Source organism: Hypomesus transpacificus, unplaced genomic scaffold (genome assembly GCF_021917145.1).
Source record: "Hypomesus transpacificus isolate Combined female unplaced genomic scaffold, fHypTra1 scaffold_192, whole genome shotgun sequence".
In the NCBI taxonomy this organism is placed as follows: domain Eukaryota; kingdom Metazoa; phylum Chordata; class Actinopteri; order Osmeriformes; family Osmeridae; genus Hypomesus; species Hypomesus transpacificus.
In genome coordinates this window covers 150,895-172,728 of record NW_025813738.1, presented here as the reverse complement: position 1 = coordinate 172,728, position 21,834 = coordinate 150,895, and the positions used below count along the sequence as shown (strand labels likewise).

General features: G+C 47.6%; 1 protein-coding gene across 1 annotated transcript in view; it reads right to left on the bottom strand.

Moving 5' to 3' along the window:
• Nucleotides 1-10,958: 10,958 nt before the first annotated feature.
• ksr2 (kinase suppressor of ras 2) overlaps nucleotides 10,959-21,834 on the bottom strand; it is a 52,023-nt gene continuing 41,147 nt past the window's right edge. Inside the window, exons 17-21 of the mRNA XM_047051999.1 lie at nucleotides 17,741-17,837; nucleotides 17,458-17,591; nucleotides 13,811-13,945; nucleotides 13,362-13,491; nucleotides 10,959-13,213 (exon numbers count right to left, since the gene is read on the bottom strand). Coding sequence (XP_046907955.1) covers nucleotides 13,067-13,213; nucleotides 13,362-13,491; nucleotides 13,811-13,945; nucleotides 17,458-17,591; nucleotides 17,741-17,837 — 643 coding nt within the window. The 3' untranslated portion in view covers nucleotides 10,959-13,066. The remainder of the gene's footprint in view (nucleotides 13,214-13,361; nucleotides 13,492-13,810; nucleotides 13,946-17,457; nucleotides 17,592-17,740; nucleotides 17,838-21,834) is intronic.

Here is a 21,834-nt window from a genome sequence, read left to right as displayed (position 1 = left end):
AACGAGACACAGGAGCACCGAACACTAGGGCAGGGAAAAACAGGAAGTAAACAGGAGGGCACGGCTGTTGTACGTGCAACACCAACTCCAACCCAAGAAAAAGTGCAAGCGGCTCTCGAAATGGCTTCCGCAGGATCTGCTGCAGAATTGCATCGGCTAAATTGTTGTGAAACGCGGTGGTAAACGAACAGATGAAATTGCCTAAATGTGTTCTCCTAATGTCTCCCAAAAGTGTCCTTTTACCATTTCATGGTTAAATGAGTACTATTAATAGGTGCTAACACGTCTTAGCCTGTAATGAGTTCCAAGGGAGGGAGAAACCATTTACTTTTGGAATCTATTGAACGTGCTGAGAGAGAAACTCATTGCAAACTATCGATTTTGAGAACTTTAAATTAGGTGAGCAAAACTCCCACTTTACATGTAGGCGCCACGCAATGTGCGGCACTGCAAAATATCATAGACATCAATCAACTAATAAGGTCAAAGTGCTGCCCATGCATGGTCAGTTATCTTGACACAGGCTTCATTCAGAAACCAAACAATATCAGCGTGAAAAAGCCTAAATCTTTCCCCATTACAGTAAACAATGACCAGGGCGTCATGCACCGACGAAGCGAGAAAGCTTGACCACGCTAACTTACCGACACATTCCCCTCGCCAAACAAATAAAGACCTAATATTAGCCCCCCCCATCTGTCCTCCTGAATGCAAAGAGACGCGTCAGCATCCTCGTATCTCTGGTTCTCTTCGGCTACAGTTCTCTCTCTCGGAGCCGAGCTGTCAGTAGGAAACAGCTTCAGCGGCCTCTTCTCCCCCCTCAGAAAGGTCACTCCTGTCGTTCGTGGCGAGACTGTTTGCGTCAGCCCGCTGCAGAGATCTCCGAGGAGCGGCTTGCGGTTGACTAAACGTCTGTTGGGGACCTCTCGAGGGCCCGAGACGCGGTCCTTCGGGCTGCATCCAGACCTCTGGTTTACCTCAGAGAGTCACGGTGGGCTGTGGGGGGGGGGGGGGGTCGGAGTCTGGAACCTCAGCCATAAGGGTGACGTCACTCACGAAACGACCACAGTCTCATCAACTCCCACCAAGGCAGGGTGTACTCAACCCAGGTGTGTTAATGATCGAATCGAATCAACATTTATTTGTACAGCCCTTTTTTTGACACGCAAGCATGTCACAGACGGCTTCACCTACGCCCATACAACTGCCCCTCAACCAAAAAAACGAAGGATAAAACCATTAGCCAAACTAGTGTTACTGAGTGCGTATGAATTCATTTGAGTTCTGATGATAATGATATAACTATTTCAGTTCCATCCCTTTCATGCAGCCTGCTCCACGCCATCCCCGTCGGTGATTTGAATTGAGTAGCTGTTAAGCGCTGTTTGGTCAGGGTGAAACCTTTCAGCGGAAGAGGAAGAGTGACGTTCATCTCCCTCGGCAGGTGTCGGCGTTTGTCTGAGTGTGCAGTTCCTCTGGGAGTGACAGGGACTCTGTCCTCCCCGCGCGGTGGGACTCTGGGCCTGGCTCAACCTCAGAGGGGGGGGTCACACAAATTGCTATGAGCGTCCACATTTGATATTTTATGTATGTATATCCATTTTTATATATGTATATACATTATACATTGGTCATACATTTGTCGTCCTTCGCGGTTGACTGACCTGGTTCACGATGGTCTCTCCAGTCTCCTCAGAGCCCCCTCAGGACCCGCCCCCCCCCCCCCCCCCCCCCCCCCCCCCCCCCTCCGCCCGAGAAGAGGTTTGTAAAAGACGGTTACAACTGACTTTCGCCAACAGCGACCATGCACGTCGATTTATCGTTCGACTGGTTTCGTTCACCACCTCCAATCTCACCTGTTTAAAACCCCCCAATCTCACCTGTTTAAAGCAGAGGATAAATACTTCTGTAGTCGACACTTGCAGTTCCTCCTCACCATCTATGTGAACACAGGAGCAGCTGGAGCTCAAAGCCAAGTTTAACTGTAGCACACAGCAAATCTCCTTAGTATAGATTGCCAAGACAGTTTGGAAAAGGACCCTGAAATATGTCTTTTGTGTCATTGTGAAACAAGAACTAAACAACTTTTTAGTGGAAGGTTGAAAGAACATTGAGAGGGAGTGAAGAATAGATTCCACTGTGTCCCATGAAAGAGCTTTATACTATATTGTTGCCGTGTAATTTCGTCATTCTTATTTCACTGTGCCTAGTAGCTGATATTTGCTTTTTGCAATGCGACTAGTAAATGTAGACTGTTCCCCGACCACCGAACCACCAGGCAGAACCAAGCACTTCTTGTGCCTCGATCTTCTGCCGTACCTTGTACTTTCTCTCACGTCCGAGCTTCACGAGAACAGAGATTAGGCAGACAGCGTGGAAGTTTGAAGTCCTTCCTCGTGTTTCAGACTGGGGATCCCAAGAGAGGGGAGACGTCTCCTGACGACACCGCACACTGGACAGACTGCACGATCATCCCAAAGACTGGACGCCTCATACACACACACACCCGGCAGCTAGGACTGTGGCTACTCGACCGGGGTTCCTTCATCAGTGCATATGTTGTCTTTGATGTGGAACAAGCAGTTGAGCAATGCTTTCTCGCGTTGCTTTCTTGCATGCTGTGATTGAGTGAAGAGTAGAAATGGGGTTTGTCCCGTTTTTTTTCTCGAGATCGGATTTTTCTTCGAAAGCTCGGATTCCCAGACAGGAGAGAAGGGGGAGTCGGAGGTGGAGGTGGAAGAGAAGGGGGAAGAGGAGGAGGAAGGGGAGGAGAAGGAGGAGGAAGTCGGGAAGAGGAAGAGAAGTAGGAGGAGCAAGAGGTGGGCTGGAAGGAAGAAGGAGAGGAGTGAGAGGAGAAAGAGGAAGAAGAGGAGAAAGAAGAAGAGGAAGAGGAGGTGGTAGAGGTGGTGAGGAAGTGGGGGAAGAGGAAGAGGAGGAGGAAAAGATGGAGGAAGAGGAGGCGGTAGAGGTGTTGAGGAAGTGGGGGAAGAGGAAGAGGAGGAGGAAAAGATGGAGGAAGAGGAGGTGGAAGCGAAGGAGAATGTGGTGGGGGAGGAAGAAAAAGAAAGAGACAGAAGTGGAGGAAGAGAAAGAGTGGGAGGAAGAGCTGTAGGAGGATGCGAATGACGAGGTATCTTGTCCTTCAGTGATTGCCAGCAGCTAGGAAGCTTTGGCGTGCTGAACTTCAAATACAGTTTTTAAATCCAACCCTGGTCAATATCAAGGGAATAATAAATGAACTGTCTACTTTTTAATCACAACACGATTGGAAATTAGCAACTTTAATGGCAACATTAATGATGTCTTGAGGCTAAATATGACTCACATCCTGTATGTAATTGACTTCAACCGGCACTCTACTCAGAACTCTGGGAGACACACAGAGACAGAGGGACAATCATTGACACCACCTTGATTGAAAAAATGATCGTTAGAATCGGCCTGAGTTGACATCATGTAGCCAACACCCTTGTACAGGAAAAAAAAAAATATTTGTTTCTGCATGACTGTGCTGTAGTGTAGAGAACACAAGAAACAAACTGATTTGATTTGAGAATATAGATTTCACAAGTAGAAGAATATCTTTTCAAGTTTTTAATGGCAGAGTTTCCCCTCTGGACCATAGAACAAAACTAAATGCGACACAAAGGAACACAAACTCTGTAACAGGGCCTGCCAGTTGGATTCACTGACGTTCAGTCAAACAGCAAGGAACAAAATACTTTGGAAGGGTAAAAAACGTTATAAACTCCACTGTACAAATATACAAATGTAAATCTTGTCAGATGAAACAAAATGCGCTCCCTCAGATACATTAACAGCAGAAAGAGCGCACGCAGAATATCGTGAAAATAAGGAAGATGACGATGGAGATGATGAAGATGGCGAAGGTGATGACGATGAGGATGACGATGATGAAATCTACGCGGGTAGCATAGAGGAGCAGACTTTTCAACTGAGGCGACTCACAGTCAGGTGGCCGGGAGGTATAGTCTTGAAGGGAGGTGTGCAGACATTCGAATCAACAACGACGTTGGGACAAAAAAAAAAGGTGGACTGTTTTCACAAATCAGGATATAGGTCTCCAGCAAGAAACCTCCCATTTGTGACATTTCAAAAGAGTTTGCAAGTAAACACGTCTGCTTATTAAAGTTGAAACATCTCATCCAGGAGGTAGAGACAGACGGTCTCTCCTATGTACTTCAGTACATTCTCCAGAGAAATTGTTCTGGGATACAGCGGGTGGTTGGCCTAATTGGATCTATGCCTCAACACCAAAGACGTAAGACCCCAAATCTCTCTTTTTACGAAAAAAAAAAAAAAACTAACAGTACACTTGTTTGAAGCCCTTGTGCATAACACCACATCACATTCCTTTATTTAACAGTCAGCCAGAGAGAGAGAGAGAGAGAGAGAGAGAGGAGAGAGAGAGAGAGAGAGAGAGAGAGAGAGCGAAAGAGAGAGCGAGAGAGAGAGAGAGGGAGAGCGAAAGAGAAAGAGAGAAAGAGAAAAAGAGAGAGCAAGAGAGAGAGAGAGGAGAAGAGAGAGAGAGAGAGAGAGAGAGAGAGAGAGATTGAGAGAGAGAGGAGAGAGGAGAGAGAGAGAGAGGGAGAGCGAGAAGAGAGAGAGAGAGAGAGAGAGAGAGAGAGAGAGAGAGAGAGAGAGAGAGAGAGAGAGAGAGAGAGGGAGAGCGAAAGAGAGAGAGACGCACGTTGTGAATTAACAGAAGAGCATTAACTGCCACTTCCTTTAGATCACACAGCTCCTAAGCTGCTCCCGCAGTGATAAGGTTGCTTCCTTTGGGTCGCTTGTTTACATTTGTGTCGTTTTTCCTTTCCCTCTATCATGTGGTGCAGCGTCTTATTAGCATCCTAACAACACGTATCTCATCCCAGCAGATTGATCTGCATTCCCAGCAAAGCTGCTCTTGCTGTGCTTGTGATTGTGCTTCCCCCGTCTCTTTGAATCTGTGACGAGCCAAACCAAAGCATTTTGTTTGCGTTTCTCTGTGCCTCCTATAGGAAGGCTTGTGCTTTGGGATCGAGAGCTGGTGCCTTTGCTATCCCACTCTACCGCGAGGATGGCTTCTCTCTCCCAGGATCATCCCACTTCTTCCTCATACTGCCTCATACTGCCCCATACTGCCTCATACTGCCCCATACTGCCTCATACTGCCCCATACTGCCTCATACTGCCTCATACTACCTGCCCCATACTGCCCCATACTGCCCCATACTGCCTCATACTGCCCCATACTGCCTCATACTGCCTCATACTGCCCCATACTGCCTCATACTGCCTCATACTGCCTCATACTGCCTCATACTGCCACATACTGCCTCACACTGCCCCATACTGTCATACTGCTCCACAAACCTCCCAAAACCTCTTCCAACCCTCCACCCCCCCCCCCCCCCAAACCTCCCAGTTCCCCAGGCGTTTGGTTAAGAACATAGGAATGTGCCGACTTGCAGATGAAGAGACGGGAAGACAGTCGAGGCCGCGTAGCTCCTCAGGGGCCAAACCGTGCCAGAGAGCGCGAGAGCGCGCACTGCCGACGAGCACGTCCCAGCGAAGCTCTCGTTCCGGCGTGGCCGCGTTGGCATGTTCCCCGGCAGAGGGGAGGAGGAGGGGGGGGGGGGGTCGAGGCGCGCAAAGGGGGATAAACGACGACTGACGGATGAGAGGGTCGTCCCCTTCCACGGATCACAAGCAGGTTGGACGGTTTAGGCCGATGAGGGGCAGTGCTATGGGCGTATGTGAGGCCCTCTTTGACATTGCTTGTAAACAGGGCTATACAAATACATTTGATTTGTATTTGATTGGGGAGGAAGGCCTGAGGGGTCGGGGGGGTGTGTGTGTGTGTGTGTGTCCATGCTTCTTTAAGTGCTGCTGCAGTGAATGCATCAGGAGGCTGATGAAGCACCCCAATCACAAAGAGTTCTCCTTCATCACTCCCTCTCCCGTCTACTGTTGCTCGGCAATGCCGTCAAACGTCAAATGTGATCAAATCCTGGGCGGCGTGTGCGTCGCGCGTGTTCCCAGACAACACAACCCAATGAGGGGGTCTCAGACGCCACACGTTCAGCACCCCCACACCCCTCTCTCATGGCGATGGAGAAACTGTCATTGTGTCTCCTTTTGTGGGGGAATGTTCAATGAATCATGCGCGCACACACACACAGAGCCCAATTAGTTCTGCCCCACCAGCTGTATTCTCACATTTGCACACAGAAGTTGTACAAATAGGTGCCCTAACCTCGGTTCTGTCTGTCCATCATGGTGTCGACTCTGCATGGCACTGCAGGAATAGGATCATTGGGATGTTCCACTATTCAGGCAGGGGCACAGATGCACCTGCAGGCTGTTTGCTCGGGGAACCATCATTTGTTCATTGGATTCAGCTCGGGAAATGTGGTCGTCTATCGCTGCACCACGGCTGATTGGATGGCTAAATTGTTGGACCCTTGACTTATTCGAAGGCCCGCCCTATTGTGCATCCGTTCACATCAACATGCAATTACTGTACAGATGGGGATTGAAACAGGTGAGTCACACGTCCTTGCTGAAATAGGATGCCTTCTGTCCAGCCCCCCCCCCCACACACACACACACACACGCACACACACACAAAACAGCAGAGGGTTAGCCACAGTGTGTTTGACCGAACCGAGGGAGTTGATGGGAAAATGCTTCCAGGATAGGAAGTGGAGAGAAGAACTCTTTTGTAAACTCTATCGCGCGTGCACACACATGAGCTGCCCACACAGCACAGTGCCTATCCAAAGCAGCTACTGGTGATTGACAGCTCACTGCGGGGGGTGAAGGGTTTCTGTCCCCCCCCTCCCTCCTTTTTACGAAGACAATTACATTTTAGCGGCCGCGTCCTCAGTTATTTAAACAAGCGTCAACAGGAAAAAGGCAGCAAGGATTGTATTTCCCGCTTCCTTCCACAGCTTCGAATGGACAAACAGTCCCGGGGATGTGGAGATGAGATGGAGAGATGAAGAGATGTTGAGATGGAGGACTGGAGAGTGGAGAGATGAGATGGAGAGATGAAGAGATGTTGAGATGGAGGACTGGAGAGATGAGATGGAGAGATGAAGAGATGTTGAGATGGAGGACTGGAGAGTGGAGAGATGAGATGGAGAGATGAGAAGGAGACACTCTTGACTGTCTGCAGACGCTCCTCCAATCGACAAACAATCGTCTGCAAGTCCACGTCATCCGACGTCAGCACCTTCGGACCTCTAAAGTGCGCCGGGTGGAACGAGCCGGGAAGGGTGAACGAGAGCAAAAATGCCATCGGATGAACGGTTCGGGATGTCGTGGCAGGAAACGTTTCAGGCATAGAGTGGAGAAAAGGCATCGTCTCTGGAGTCTGTCCTGACCTCAGCCCTCACCCCCCCCCCCCCTGGGGAGACCTCGATGCCTCCCCAGGAGAGACACAGTGATAGGACTCCAGCAGGAGGGAGGGAGGGAGAGAGAGAGAGAGGGAGAGAGGGAGGGAGGGAGGGAGGGAGGGAGGGAAGGAGAGAGAGAGAGAGAGAGAGAGAGAGAGAGAGAGAGAGAGAGAGAGAGAGAGAGAGAGAGAGAGAGAGAGAGAGGGAGAGAGGGAGGGAGAGAGGGAGGGAGAGAGGGAGGGAGAGAGGGAGAGAGAGAGAGAGAGGGAGAGAGGGAGAGAGGGTTTGGGTTCGAGGGGGAGGAGCAGGGCAGAGGAAGAGGCAGGGACAGCGCAGCTCCTGGTGCTGGAGCAGAGGGGACGAGCATCACGCACAGACCCAGGTCCCACGGGGGCTCGTTCATAGCCTGGAGACGGAGAGGGGAGGGTGGGTTGGGGGGGGGGGGGGGAGGAGAGGAGAGGGGGAACAGAGACAGCATCAGATCAGTGTGTGTGTTAGCGCACAGCCCTGCCTCACGAGGCAAACTGCGGAGAGTCCTAACCAACGCAAACGCACAACCAAACCAGAGCAAACGCAGGCACAGATACACACAAGCACGGGAAAAGAAAAAACACCCAAAAAACACACACACGCAGAAGCTCCCTGTGGGACAGCGTGACTGGGTTATAATTACAGAATTATAAAAAGAGACGTTGAATTAATTATCCGCTTTGGATCAGGGGAACATCTAGTGCCTGCTAAAACATCTCGCCGAGTTCTTAGTGCAAGTTCTACTGTTACGATGTTTGCTGTCTGTTCGGAGAATGCAGCTTAGTGTCAGACGGATCTGCATGGACATGGGTAATCTGGGCGCCGGGCCTGGAACAGTGGTCCTCCAGCTGACAGATGGAGGAATGCAGGGCGTGCTGGAGGGGTAGACCCCGTCACGTCCTCTCTGGATTACATTACATTATTTTAGGATTATACAGTTCAGAGGGGAAGCTACTCCGCTTGCTAACCAGTCCTTCCTCTCGAATTCGCCCCCGATGCCCAAACAAACACGCGATGATGCTGTGACGTCGGGTCCCCGGTGGACAAACGGGAGGGCACCGCGACGGAGGGAAGCGCAGGTTTGAGATGGAAGACAGCGGCGGACGTGAACATCTCTCTCTTCCTTCCCTGCCTGAGGATGGTGGCCAGACGTTCGGGATGCTCCAGAAAGCACACAGGTGTTCTGGGACAAGTGTGTGGGGGAAACCCCAGAGGCATCCCGACACCTCGTCACATGAATGAGAGCAGCTCCTGGCTTCAGGGAGACCCTTTTAGGAATCTTCAGCTGACAGAGTGGCGTTCGGCAAGCGATGATCTCTCCAGACTCCTCTCTCTTGTCTTTCGGCCTCCCTGCTCCACACTTTGCCTTCCAGTGCCTCGGAATGGGAGAACGTCTGGAGATAAGTCAAATGCGTGGGTGTGTTCGAGTGAAGAAAGAACTTCCAAGCCTTTGAGGCCTCCAGCTCATTTGTGATGCTCAATTGGCCGCTTCTGAAGCTATAGAAAAACGTAAATGACTCATTGTCCTGCTCCTATTGTCAAACCTCTGCATTAAACCTGGTAGCAGTACAATAACGTATCTAACGCCACACTTTAAGGCAAAAGGGGGTTTGACTGACTTAAGCTGGGGGGGTTTACACGTGGTGCGTGTCGAGCGCTTGCTCTTTCCCTGTGATGACATTGACCTTGTTCCACCGGAACAAGCAGGACAGGATTTAGAAATGAAATGTGTTTACCTGCAGCCTTTGGTGGGTCTGCGTTGAGCTCACACACAGTAAGACAACGTAAGGATGGATAGAACTGAAGAGAAATGGGAGGAGGAGAGAAAACATATCACAGAAACATCTAGAAGTTTCAACAGAAGGTCATGTGGAGGAAGAAAGAAAATGCACAGAAAAAAACAACGGAAAGAAATTCAAGTTTGATCCACTTTTAGGTTATTTGATATTTTTGACATTGTGTGTGTGCCAAGTACTTTAATAGAAGGACACCATAATTGGATCTTCTCCTATAAGGTTGCCTTGGTTCCATAGACTTTAGATTGTTGGAGGTCCTATGCCCTTGATGGACCTGCAAATGAATCGCTGGTTAGCAGGATATGATGTCACCAATGACAGGCCTCTCAGGACCCGTGTCCTCTCATGAGCGCCATACTATTGAGGGTATTTACAGGGGAATGATGATCATGTGTTCTACGTACAGGAAAAAAACGTGAGCTGTTTACTGTAACGTATGCTTCGAAACACAGAGACACTGGGACTAATTATGTGACTAGAATTCAATTAGAAGTCATTAGAGAAGCCGACCCTGGTTCTGTCATGACTCTGGAGCACCGAAGGCCAATGTGTACTGCGTAACCATAGCTCATTTTCTCCTATGGAATATGCAAATACTATCACCACATGGGTGACACATTGAGTGTTTGGACTCTACTTCTGGTGTTGGTCTCAGCTGGGTTGGAGCTCTCAGGGAAGTCCTGATTCTCTACTGGGGGGGGGGTGGGGTGGAGGGGGGATGAACTGCAGCTGCAGGTCAAGATGAACTCAATGGTAGCTGTGGAACACTGCTGTTCTCTCCCTCCCTCCCCTCCTCCTCCGCCCCTCCACCTCTCCTCCCCTCTGCTTGTCCACTCATCCTTCCTCCTCCACCCCTCCTCCTCTCTCATCTCTCTTCCCCCAGCCTCTGGGTCCCTGGTCTGACGTCTACTTGGTGGAAGCCAAGCTGGCCACACACACAGACAAAAATAAATACATATATACGGTATATATATACCTACAGAGGCTGCCATTCAGACCAGCTGTGGATAGCAGCCAGCCTGCTGTCTCTCGGGGGAATGTGTTCTTGGAACAATTATGCGACGGCACAGCTTAGCCGCGACCTGTTCTCCTGTGCTCTCAGTCTACCTGTGTCTCAGGGGGAGGAGGGCCAAGCGTGGTCAGAGAGGAGACGGGGATCTAACTGGTGGTCATTAAAGTAAATCTATGGATGAAAAAAAGTCCCAGCCCTCTGTTTCTGTCCCTGAAAAGCCTGGAGACACACAGAGCTGACCAGCTTTCCATCGCTGCCAGTAACATCTTAGGAGGATATCAACGAGGGGGTCTTCTCGCTAGACAATGTAAATGTTTGGATAAGCACGCAGGACCCTCACTATAAGCCATCATCCTGGAATTGGGCCGAGGGTGGAGTCTTCGTATGTCTCAGGATATCGTTTCTGTTCAAAGTCGTATTTATGTCGTAATATTAAGTCGTTATTCTCGGACCCTATTCATATTTGCATTGTCATATTTGGATTTCATTATCTATGCACATTTGGTGGTACGCGGGTAATGCGTCGTGACTTTGAGTTCGGTTTGAGTCTGTGTTTTTGTTGTTGTTTAAAGAAACGTGAAACATGGAAAAGGCAAGATAAAAGATGACCAAAAACAAACGAAAAAAGTCCAAAATGAAAACATCTTTTATTGTCATACATGAGTGCAATAAAGAGCTTGTGATCAAGTCTACCAGTCTCTAAGCCATGAACCATAAGGCATCATTTAATACAAGCTGTTTGGAACTATACTCTACAATACAGGGACTCAATCAGAAAAAAGAAACACAGTATCAATGCGTATTCAATATCAGAAGGAAAAATGAAGAAATGAAAGTGAAACCAACAAAAAATACGACAAGGGCACAACACAATTCGTACATAAAAAAGAGGTCAAAGTTCACATGAAATATTGAATTACGGCAAAAGTCGATAAAACAAGGTCTACAATCTGGTATGTACACTTGGCACTAAATGTCTCTCATGTTTGTGTTTTACTCTGTTTTCCAGGAAATGCGCATGTTGCTAGTTCCTTTCACAATAGGGTCATTATACTGTATAAATATAATATAGCAATCATTCTCTTAAACATCGCTTTTTAAAACATTTTTTTTTTTACAAAGCTTGCAGTAGAACTGTGATAAAACTTCAGCTGTTACCATTTCATGTGTTGGTGTTATTTACAGTACAACAGAGTGATCACGTGGGGAGATATCGCGCTGAAGGGTCCCATTATTCATAACAACAAGAATATATCTTTCTGGTCCATCTCATGCACTTAAAAGTTATCAACAGTACAAATATGAATTCCAGCAATTCCAAAATAGACAGATGTACTCCAAAAAACAGCAGCAAATTGTTTGTATGCATTTCCAACACCAGTAGCTGCGTGTAGAATGACGTAGAAATGGCTCTTTACACAATTGAACGGTCTGTGTCTGCGAGACTTGTTTGTAAAGATTGAAAAGCAGTATACAGCCCCTACCCTGACACGTGTCCCCACTGTGGCACGCCTCAGTCTTCCTATGTTCCACACACGGACAGTGATTTTGAAATAGATGTGAAATACAAAACACAGCTATGGTCGGTGCATTGATATGTCGGATGTGGAAAAGGAAAAAGGGAAGTTACAAGGTTCACTACCTTGACCGCGCGCCAGAGAGGCAAACAATTAGCATTATGGATTTGGAAACTCTGACAATGTCAATATTGATTCCAACTTCCTCCGCAAATCACTTCAAATTCAGTTATCGCCGCTAAATCAATCAGGACGATAAATGATTTCCTAATGGTCCCGTCAATGTCATGTAGCTTCAGTGTTCACCACTGGATGTACTTCTGTCATTGTGTCTGAGAGGAAAGTGCTTTGTAATAGGTGGGTTGACAAATGGTTATGTGCATTATGCTATCAACGAATGTACAATCAGAGCTGAATATGTCTATTCCAACACTGACCTCTGAAACATTAAATGCTAGTTTCTCCAAGGGCTCAGTCACAGCTTCTCTCCAGTGCGATTAGCTAGCAAGTTTGTAACAAGATACAATTCAAGGGTCAACATTTTCACTTTGTAGTGAAAATGTCCCAGTGAGTCAAGAGTGATGAGTCAACAGCTGTTTGCTGCGCCGTAGCGAAAACGTCTCACTACTGTTCACAGGCAATAATCAAAGCAACAGGCCGATCGGAGAACAGTCTCCTACCAAGGTACTTATCCTACCATCCAAACTAGCAGAACGGCAGGTTTTTCACATTCAACGGTATATAATAATGTTTTACTTTAAGATAAAAGCTCAGAGGCAAACATCCATGAACATTCACGCATGAGACACCGTGAGGTAACAGACGACTGTTACGGCAGACAGACATGAGAAATGGCAAGACAATGGTTTGAAAATACACAATTGACAATTCGTAAAAGATTGACATTCATTCAGTATTTTTCACCAAAGGAAAGGAACACGAAAGCGACAGCGGTTTGTTCTCAAAAATGCATTCTTTCAGTTCACAATGACGTAAACCATGACACAGTGTCATAACAAAACGTGGAACACAAATAAATACAGGGAAGAAACTATAAAAAGAACAGTCAGTTTAAAGGAAACCAACAAAATATATCTTCCACATCATTAAATCATAAACCAAAGAAGATGCGAGTTCAGAAGGAGGCGGAAACCTCTAGATTGAAGGGAATTTAAGAAACCAAACCGTTTCTGACACACACATGCGGACATTCCACAAACTCAAGACAGTCTGAGGCAGTTTGATTGGCTCTAGGACTCTTAAGGAGTTGTTCGAGTCATGGGTAGTGGTGGTTGTGTTGTCCCTAGCTCATTTGACATACTCAGCTGACTTCCAGAAGTGCCCCGGGTGTGAGAGGCGACGGTTTCTTTTGGGCAACTTTTCCAGCAGCTCCACCAGCTTGGAGAAACTCGGCCTCTCCTCTTGTTCGAAGGCCCAGCAGAATAACAAGATGTCCTGGGGAAGCACAGACAGCAGCCACGTCAGAGACCCAGGGGAACAAAAAAAACGAAGAGAGCGTCTTCGGGGGGGGGGGGGAAACCCACTAATGACTAAAGACGGCGACCACACCACAACAAAAAAAAAACGTTTAGAGAGCACTTACCGATATCTCTTTGCCCATGCCAATCTGGGTGAGATTGGGCCTCATCCCGCTGCCCACCTGCCACAAGATCACCTCAGCAGGCTGGTTCTTGTAAGGCCACTCGCGTGCGTGCAGTTCGTACCAGATGGTCCTGCAGGGATCCCACAGAGAAGGGCTATTACTACCGAGCATTCCGAAACGAGTCGGATCCGAGCGGAACATCCTCCACGTGAAATCCGCAGGTCGTCGGGAAATAACGATGTTCAGAGCACTCTGAAAGGGTCAGCGTACGGCACGGGACGACGTGGAAGCTCTCACGTGTTGGGCGCGCGCGTCACTCTGACCGGACGACGCTCATAGCTGCTATGTCGAGGGCTGGGGCGTGGGGCATGAAAATAGCTCAGGAGCTCAGCGAGCTCAGGAGGACGAGGAAGAAAGAAAAAAAAGAGCAAAAAAAAAAGGGCACTCACCCAAACGCAAAGACGTCGGACTGTTTGGAGAAGGGGAGCTGGTCCTCCTCGGTTTCGGGGGAGAGCTGTCCGATGATCTCCGGAGCCAGGTGACAGAGCCAGCCACTGGGGATCCTCAGCTTGTCCTCCCGTCTGCTGCGGAGGGAAAGCACAACAGTTGGATTTACAGACGGTGTGTCTGCTCTCCCCCCAAAAAACATCCGGTCCTCGCTACGTTTATTCGAAAAGGGACCTTTGGAAGGATTCCTGTTTAGTTATTGGACCAGTACCTATGACTATGTTCATATTGCTATTAACAGCGTTATAAATGCCCACTGTAACATTTCATTCGAATATACAGTATAGCAGCTTACAGGAGTGCTGTAGACTTCTTAGATGGAGCAAAGTCCATGAACACATTTTACAGTTGCGATTCATACTCTCGGTTGCTAAGGTGGATGCTGCGTTGGAAAAAAAAGCCCTTGAGTCAAGGCATCTACGTGTAAAACCCGGAAATATTCTGGACGCAATCGAGCATCGATTTGAATTTCGAATTTCTGATGACTCAGCCTCTCTCTCGCCCCCCCCCCCCCCCCCCCCCCCCCCTTTCCCAATCCAGAAATGTTCAAACGCCTCTCAACACACCCTGGGTGTTCTACTGGGCTTGCTACCAGCATGGTGGGCATGGCATGAAGAGTGTTGGGTTTATCAGTTTGCAGCAATTCCAACACCGTGACACGTGTGTACCGTACGTTGACGGGTTGTCCACCATTGACTGCAATCAGGGGAGGCCACCCTAATAGACATGCAGCGCTGTGTCGATTCGACGTGCCTTTTGGTTCTCTATCACACTCATCTTCGACTCGAACAAACCAGTCTGGGTACGGTTTCGCAATTATGGCCTGAAGAGTTGTTTTGTTGAACGTTGGGAATGGATGAATGCCTTGCTTTGGTTCCTGATGTGATGGGTGTGGCTCAGGGTGCAGCTCAGGGGACCACAACTGGCATGAGTCTCATGTTTTGACTGTGACACTCACGCATATCAACCAGTCGGGAGTCAGGTGGCTGAGCGGTTAGGGATTCGGGCTGGTAATCAGAAGGTTGCCGGTTTGAAGGAGCTACTGTGAGCTGAATGCTGTCTATGCTGTGCTCAAATTGGCCAAATGAATGCAAAGAAAGATTGCTCACCCACGCTTAACTATTGATGTTCCTATCAAAGCTGAAATCAAACCTACGTCCTTGCCCCCAATATATCATTGTAACTACAACAAAATGATTGTATTATCCTTAACATGCAACAAAGGCCCTTGTGCTGATTATAGACACATAGGCGTTTTTAAGTTTAACGTACCTGCCCCAAACCAATTAATCTCCCTCTGAACTTTCGTTGAAACTTGGTAGCCCTGATATGACTGCAGATCAAGAAGTTGCAGGTTCAAACCCCCCCTGGTATGTCACTTTGGATAAAAGGTTCTTCTAACTGTACACGTTGTTAGGATGATGTTGTTATGTTTTCTACTACCATGCCACATCCAGCGGTGAGTGGTTGGCATATCCACCAAATCCCCCAGCACCCCCCCTCAGCCTTGGCAACGGGAGATGGACGCCACTCTGAGCGTTGTCAAAGTTTGGCATTTCCTGGTAATTACCTTTGATGCTCTTCCTGTATACCCCTCCAACATAATGTTCCTCTGCAAACGAGACAAGTAAATGTTTGTCATGTCATTCTGTCAGAGCTTTTGATTAGCTGTCTTGGCTGCCAATGAAAACATTTAGGCAGAGCCTCCCCCCCAAAAAGAAAACCCATAAACAAGCCAACATCTCATTTGTTTGTACGCAGTGTTCCAGGAAATGTATTTTGGCACTCAACTTCACTAGGCCCACCTGCTGGTAATGGAGAATGACTTAAAAAACAACTCCTCCCTTCTCTAACAACAACAACGAGAAGAGCAACAAGTTATCAAACGGTGTAATGCCAGTGACATGAGAATACATTGTTTCACCATGACTTCACTGAGAATTTATTTCGTATTTTTTGAAACGACAGATATACTACTTTCAAGTGTTGAGAGGTGACAAGCTGGCAGATGAGCGAGACAGAAGGTGTTATTATCGCCACTGGAAACACAAATGAGACGGTATCGTTGGAACTCAGAATGCCATTATGCAGTTAGCTCTTTGGCATGTGTAACAGCCAGCTTTGGGTGAAGATGAAACTTGGGAGAGAGTCAATGATGGTTCTCTGTGTCAGGTGAACCTGCAGTACTGACCGAGACCGATCTGCATTCTGTAATCCAGAGGTCTTCAACCCTGGTCGTCAGGGACCCCCTGTCCTGCACGTTTTAGATGTTTCCCTGCTCCAACACACCTGATTCAAATGAATGGTCGTTAACAGGCTTCTGTCTAACTAGATAACGACCAATTCATTTGAATCAGGTGTGTTGGGGCAGGGTATACATCTAGAACATGGTGGACAGTGGGCCCTGAGGTACAGGGGACTGTAATTCTGAGGACCAGGGCTGAAGACCATTGAGCTAAATTCCATATTATGTAAATACAATTACAATAAAACACTTTGCCTTAATTGTAAGAAAGCAATTTGAGGCCCCCCACCCCTGTAATCCCTACAGACTCAACAAACAAAACACAGTAAATTCTGTAAAAAAAAAAAGCACACTGACATACTAAACCAAACACTAACTCCGTATAATCACCAAAGCCTATCATTACACTAATTACTGCAAAGCATGAGTGGGCTAATTCCATTGGCCTCGTTATCTGAAAGCAATCTCTTATCTGAGGGATATTAATTGATGTGACAGATTAAAATAAAACCATTACATCAAATAAGTGATGACTCAACTACAGTATTTGTTTTTTCACACAGCAAGTCAATCAAAATCCAGAAAAAAAAAACCCTCTTTAGGGTCTTTTTCCAAAGCAGAGCTTTTTCGCAGTAAGATGAGAGGCTGGTTTATATATACACTTGAATCTGAAGATTGATTTGAGTTCCTCAGGGGGTCAACATTTTTGACGGATGACATTTCAGGAGCAGTCAGGTTTCTGCTGTGCGTTGGCAAAGATAGATTTTAATCACTCTCTCAGAGACAAATTAAACTGAGATTACCACCGATCCATATAATTTTATGCCTAATGCAGACCAATGAGCCACGTTAATAACTGCAATAAAACTGACTGTCACAACAGGAGAAGTCACTAATGATGCCAACAGTTCTTTCACACTCTCTTTCCAGAAACGTAATTAAACGTATTGTAGTTAAAAAGATAATTTACCTCACGCACAGCAGTACATACAGAAACAGAGCAATGTCTCATTATGTACTACTAACCAATTCCTTCATCTCTGAAATAGCAAACAGAGGGCACTTGGTGTAGGATAGAAACAAATACGGATTTTGACCAACAAATGTTGTTATTATTTTCTTGTCAAGTAGCAGTAGAAAAATAACTTTTGGAAGGCAGAAAAAGTATAGCTGTATTCTGCTTTTTTCTCTCTGTACCCAGGGTGGAGGGTGGGAGGGGTTTGGGTAACACTAGTAGCAAGGTCAGTTCCAATTCAAACTCTTACAGATCCTTCATTTGAACCGTCATCTCAACAACCCCGTGACAGGCCAATCCAGAACAAGCATATCCAGGACCACACCCACCTTCCCGCCTGTAGAACCCCAGATATGGTGAAGAGTCCAAAATCAGTGATGACCACTTTGCCGTTGTCGTAGAAGACATTCTTGGACTTCATGTCCTTGTGTAAGATCCCCTTTGCATGGAGATAGCCCATCCCCTGGGGAAAAAAAAGAAAGAAAAACACACACATACAAGCACACACACACATTGACATATATACGTGTACACAGACAGTTCGTGACAGCAATGATCCAAATCAGTTTAGAACATACATTTCTTTAAGGCATATCATATCTTGAGTGTTACCTTGACCATCTCCTGTGCTATCTGTCGAGTCTTGTTGACGTCTAGGACCACCTTGGCGTCCCTCACCACTGAGTACAGGGTCCGGCCTTTACACAGGCTGAGAGAGAGGGAAGGGTTAGCGTTAGCTAGGCTCCCCGCCAGCTCAGGTCACGACCATATCTACCTAACCTTGGATGGGAGGAGGGCGACATGAGTTTCTCTCCAGCACACCACCTCCCCGACACCATCTCCCCTTCCCTACCCATTCTTATTGACGTCATAAGGCCGTGCCGTTCTCATAACAACTAACAGTACGACACGAAGGTGGAGGAGGGAGACGTGAATCGTCTCTCGTTGTGACTGGCAAGAAGAATCGTTTCACACTGAGATTTGCTTACAGACCGGGTTTGTTAGCATCAGCTCTAGCGGTTTGTGTTTGATTATTCCAAACATGCCAGGCAAAAAGAAGGTATCCTTAAAAAAATTCAGACTACATGAGTAGTTTATCTCCGAGGGATCTCCATGCACTATGTGACCGATTGAACTTTCAACACCCCCACTCTTATCCCCCCTCATGACTATCCCCCCCCCCCCCACACACACACTGTCTCTCTCTCCCAGCAGGGGTCTAACAGACAGACCCCCGCCTCGGGCCAGCTCTCAACCCCGACTGCGTCGACTTGTCGACTCCCCGTTGACCCGTGGGGCCCCCGCCGGTCAGGCCCTGCACCGTGCATGACGCCATGGCGACGGCGGCCATGTTTCGGCGCCTCCCACGGCTCCCAGCTGACGCTATGCTGCCTGACGCACGGAGAACCACTCCAGGTACACCGCCATCGAAGCCGCAATGCTGCCGATGACTTAATCTGCCTCTGCGCTGTCGCTGCCTCACTCCTCAGACCTGAAGAGGGCAGGCTGGAGGAACAGCCAGGCAGCAGCACTCTGCCTCATCATACGCTAATTGAACCTTCCAGAACCCACTAAACCCTCCGTACCTTTGAAAGGCTGAAGTAATTACACTACACTGTGTGGATGCAAAGGATAATGATTTCACCATGCTGGGATTCTCTGGCAAATCAATCCATACACCAGCCACTCACGACCAAACGAAAAACTCAAAAAAAACATCTATATTATTATTTCCTCTAATACGGTCCAAACAAACCATCCATTTATTTTCAAATCAGCTTCAATATTGCTATTTTCATTTGGTTTATATTTGTGGTAATGGGCCTCGATGAATGATTAATTCTAGGGATTCAGTTCTCCAGCAGGATTAATAAAGGCAGCAGGCAGACGTTGAGCAATAATAAAGGCAGATATTGCGGTGACATTTATTCCGATTTTTGTGAAAACAGCACTCAAGATTTTCTGATAAGACTCTGCTCGTGTTCGTTTCATCTCAGGGTCCTTGAGGAGAACACTTCACGCCGTTTCTCATGCGCGTTCTGAAGGAGGAATCCCACTTCCTGTTCATTAGCATGGGCATAACATAAACACACAACTGTTTCCATGATCCAGGTTTCCAAAGTATGATCTTACAAAGAGATGCTCCTCCTTTTCACCCAAAGTAAGTCTTTCTCCGTGAAACACTGTTCACCCTCGAAGTCGCATCAGAAGAAGCACTTCAGCGACACAGGCCGGAGGACTTTGTGACTGAAGCACGCCATCCGACATAGCGCTGACGTTGGGGGGGGGCTGGGGGGGAGGGGAGGTGACAAGTCTGGCCTTCCTCAGGCCCATCTGCTGTGTCGACGCTGGCTGGGGAAGTGCTACGTTGACTGGGTTTCAGTGACAGTCAAAGCACAGGCCCGTGCTTTGACCTCGCAGTCCTGCTTTCTCCGCCAAGGACGCGAGCGACGTGTCATCCCGTTGTCAGAGGGTTAACGCCGTGTCTAGTTCCGCAGGTAGCCCACACGCCTTTGTTGTCGATGACACAGGTCGTTTCGCTGCTGGAGAAAGTTAAGAGCCACTATCTCCTACGCTAGCGCTTACACAACTTCTGAAGTAATATCAAGTCGAGCATGTTTGGTTTCTTTTTAAGTGCTAAGTTTCCCCTCGGGAAATAAAATGAGTTATCCTTTGTAAATTACTTTTTGTTGATCGTTTTCAGAGGAGGAGCCTTCTGAGACGCTTTGAAGAGTTATCCAAACAAACAGCCACGGCAGAATGAAACTGTGTGGGAGTCCAGAGCATCACGCCTTTAAAACGAGCTGAGAAAGAGGATTTAGATACGTGTTCAACTGCTAAACTTTGGCGCGCGGGTCCATTTTACATTGGAATTGTTAAAGCACTAACTTTGGGGATTCTCAGAGGTTTATTTAGCATTGTCGCGTTCAGCTCAGTCTACAGTGTTTCTGAGTACTCAGCTCGAGAGGGTTCCTTCTAGAGAGGAAGAAATCCTAGGAATCCTCATCGATCCTAGACAAGACATTGTGGGGGGTGTGGCATCTGACAGCAGACGGCATCTCAACCCAACCCGACGAGCACAGATCTCGAGATAACACACGCTCTGCGGGGGACGCACGCGCATCTGAAATTGCTCACTACAAATCAGCCAGCAAAAGGAGCCTACTGAATACACACACACACAAATATTTATACAGAGAATGAGGGAACCCGTAGAACCATAGCAAACTCTTCCATCTCCCCACTTTCAAAGGCTTCCCCTTCATTGACAGGTCCATGGCATCCTCCCCAGACTGGGAAAGGAGGATGGAGGGGGTGGGGGGGGGGGGGGTTAGACTGGGAGGAGGGGTCGGGGGGGGGGGGGGGGGGGCGTCAGGCTGTCTGTGATCTATAATGAACCCAGCTGACTTGCCCCCGCGGCAGGACGCCACTCAGACACAGAGGTGTGCTTGGCCTAGGGGCAACAAAGGCTTGGTAACCAAGGAGACGCCACAAGGACGAATCCCACGGCGCGGGGCGATGCTCCTGAGATCAGAGGATGAGGGTGGTAAAGGGGTTTCCATGGATCAGAGGATGAGGGTGGTGGATGGGTTTCCATGGATCAGAGGATGAGAGTGGTGGATGGGGTTTCCATGCTGGATGTGTAAAAGATGACCATCTGCTCGCCAGTAAGTGGGGTTCAATCGTGACATGCACAACGCACCTATCTCTAGGTCTTTAAAGATCCTTCTACCTAAATAGGTCTGTAAACGTCCTTTAACAACAGTCGGCATTTGCAGGTTTCATTCCAATGTCTACCGAGGTATATTCCTAGGTTTTATCTTCAGGTGTTTGCGGATCATATCCCCAGGTATATATGTTAGGCCTTTGTAGATCATATCCCCAGATACAGTGCCCTCCAAAAGTATTGGAACAGTGAGGCGAATTCCTTTATTTTTGCTGTAGACTGAAAACATTTGGGCTTGACATCAAATAATGAACGTGAGACCAGAGATCAACGTTTCAGCTTTTATTTCCAGGTATTTACATCAGGATCTGATGCACAACTAAGAAAATATCACATTTTGTTTGAATCCACCCATTTGTCATGTGATCAAAAGTATTGGAACAGATATACTTAAGACATATTTAAGTGAATAAGACTTAATATTTAGTTGCAAATCCTTTGCTTTCAATAACTGCAGCAAGTCTGTGACCCATTGACGTCACCAAACTTTTGCATTCTTCCTTTTTGATGCTTTCCCAGGCTTTCACTGCAGCCTCTTTCAGTTGTTGTTTGTTTTGTGGGGTTCCTCCCTTCAGTCTCCTCTTAAGCAGGTAAAATGCATGCTCTATAGGGTTTAAGTCTGGAGATTGACTTGGCCAGTCTAATACCTTCCATTTCTTGCCCCTGATGAACTCCTTTGTTGTTTTGGCAGTGTGTTTTGGGTCGTTATCTTGCTGCATGATGAAGGCTCTGCCAATCAGTTTGGTTGCATCTTTCCTTAAATTGGCAGACAAAATGTTTCTGTAGACTTCCGAGTTCATTTTGCTGCTGCCATCATGTGTTACATCCTCAATGAAGATTAATGAGCCCGTCCCAGAAGAAGCCATGCAAGCCCAAGCCATGACATTACCTCCACCGTGTTTCACAGATGAGCTTGTGTGTTTGGGATCATGAGCAGTTCCTTTCTTTCTCCAAACTTTAGCCTTTCCATCACTTTGGT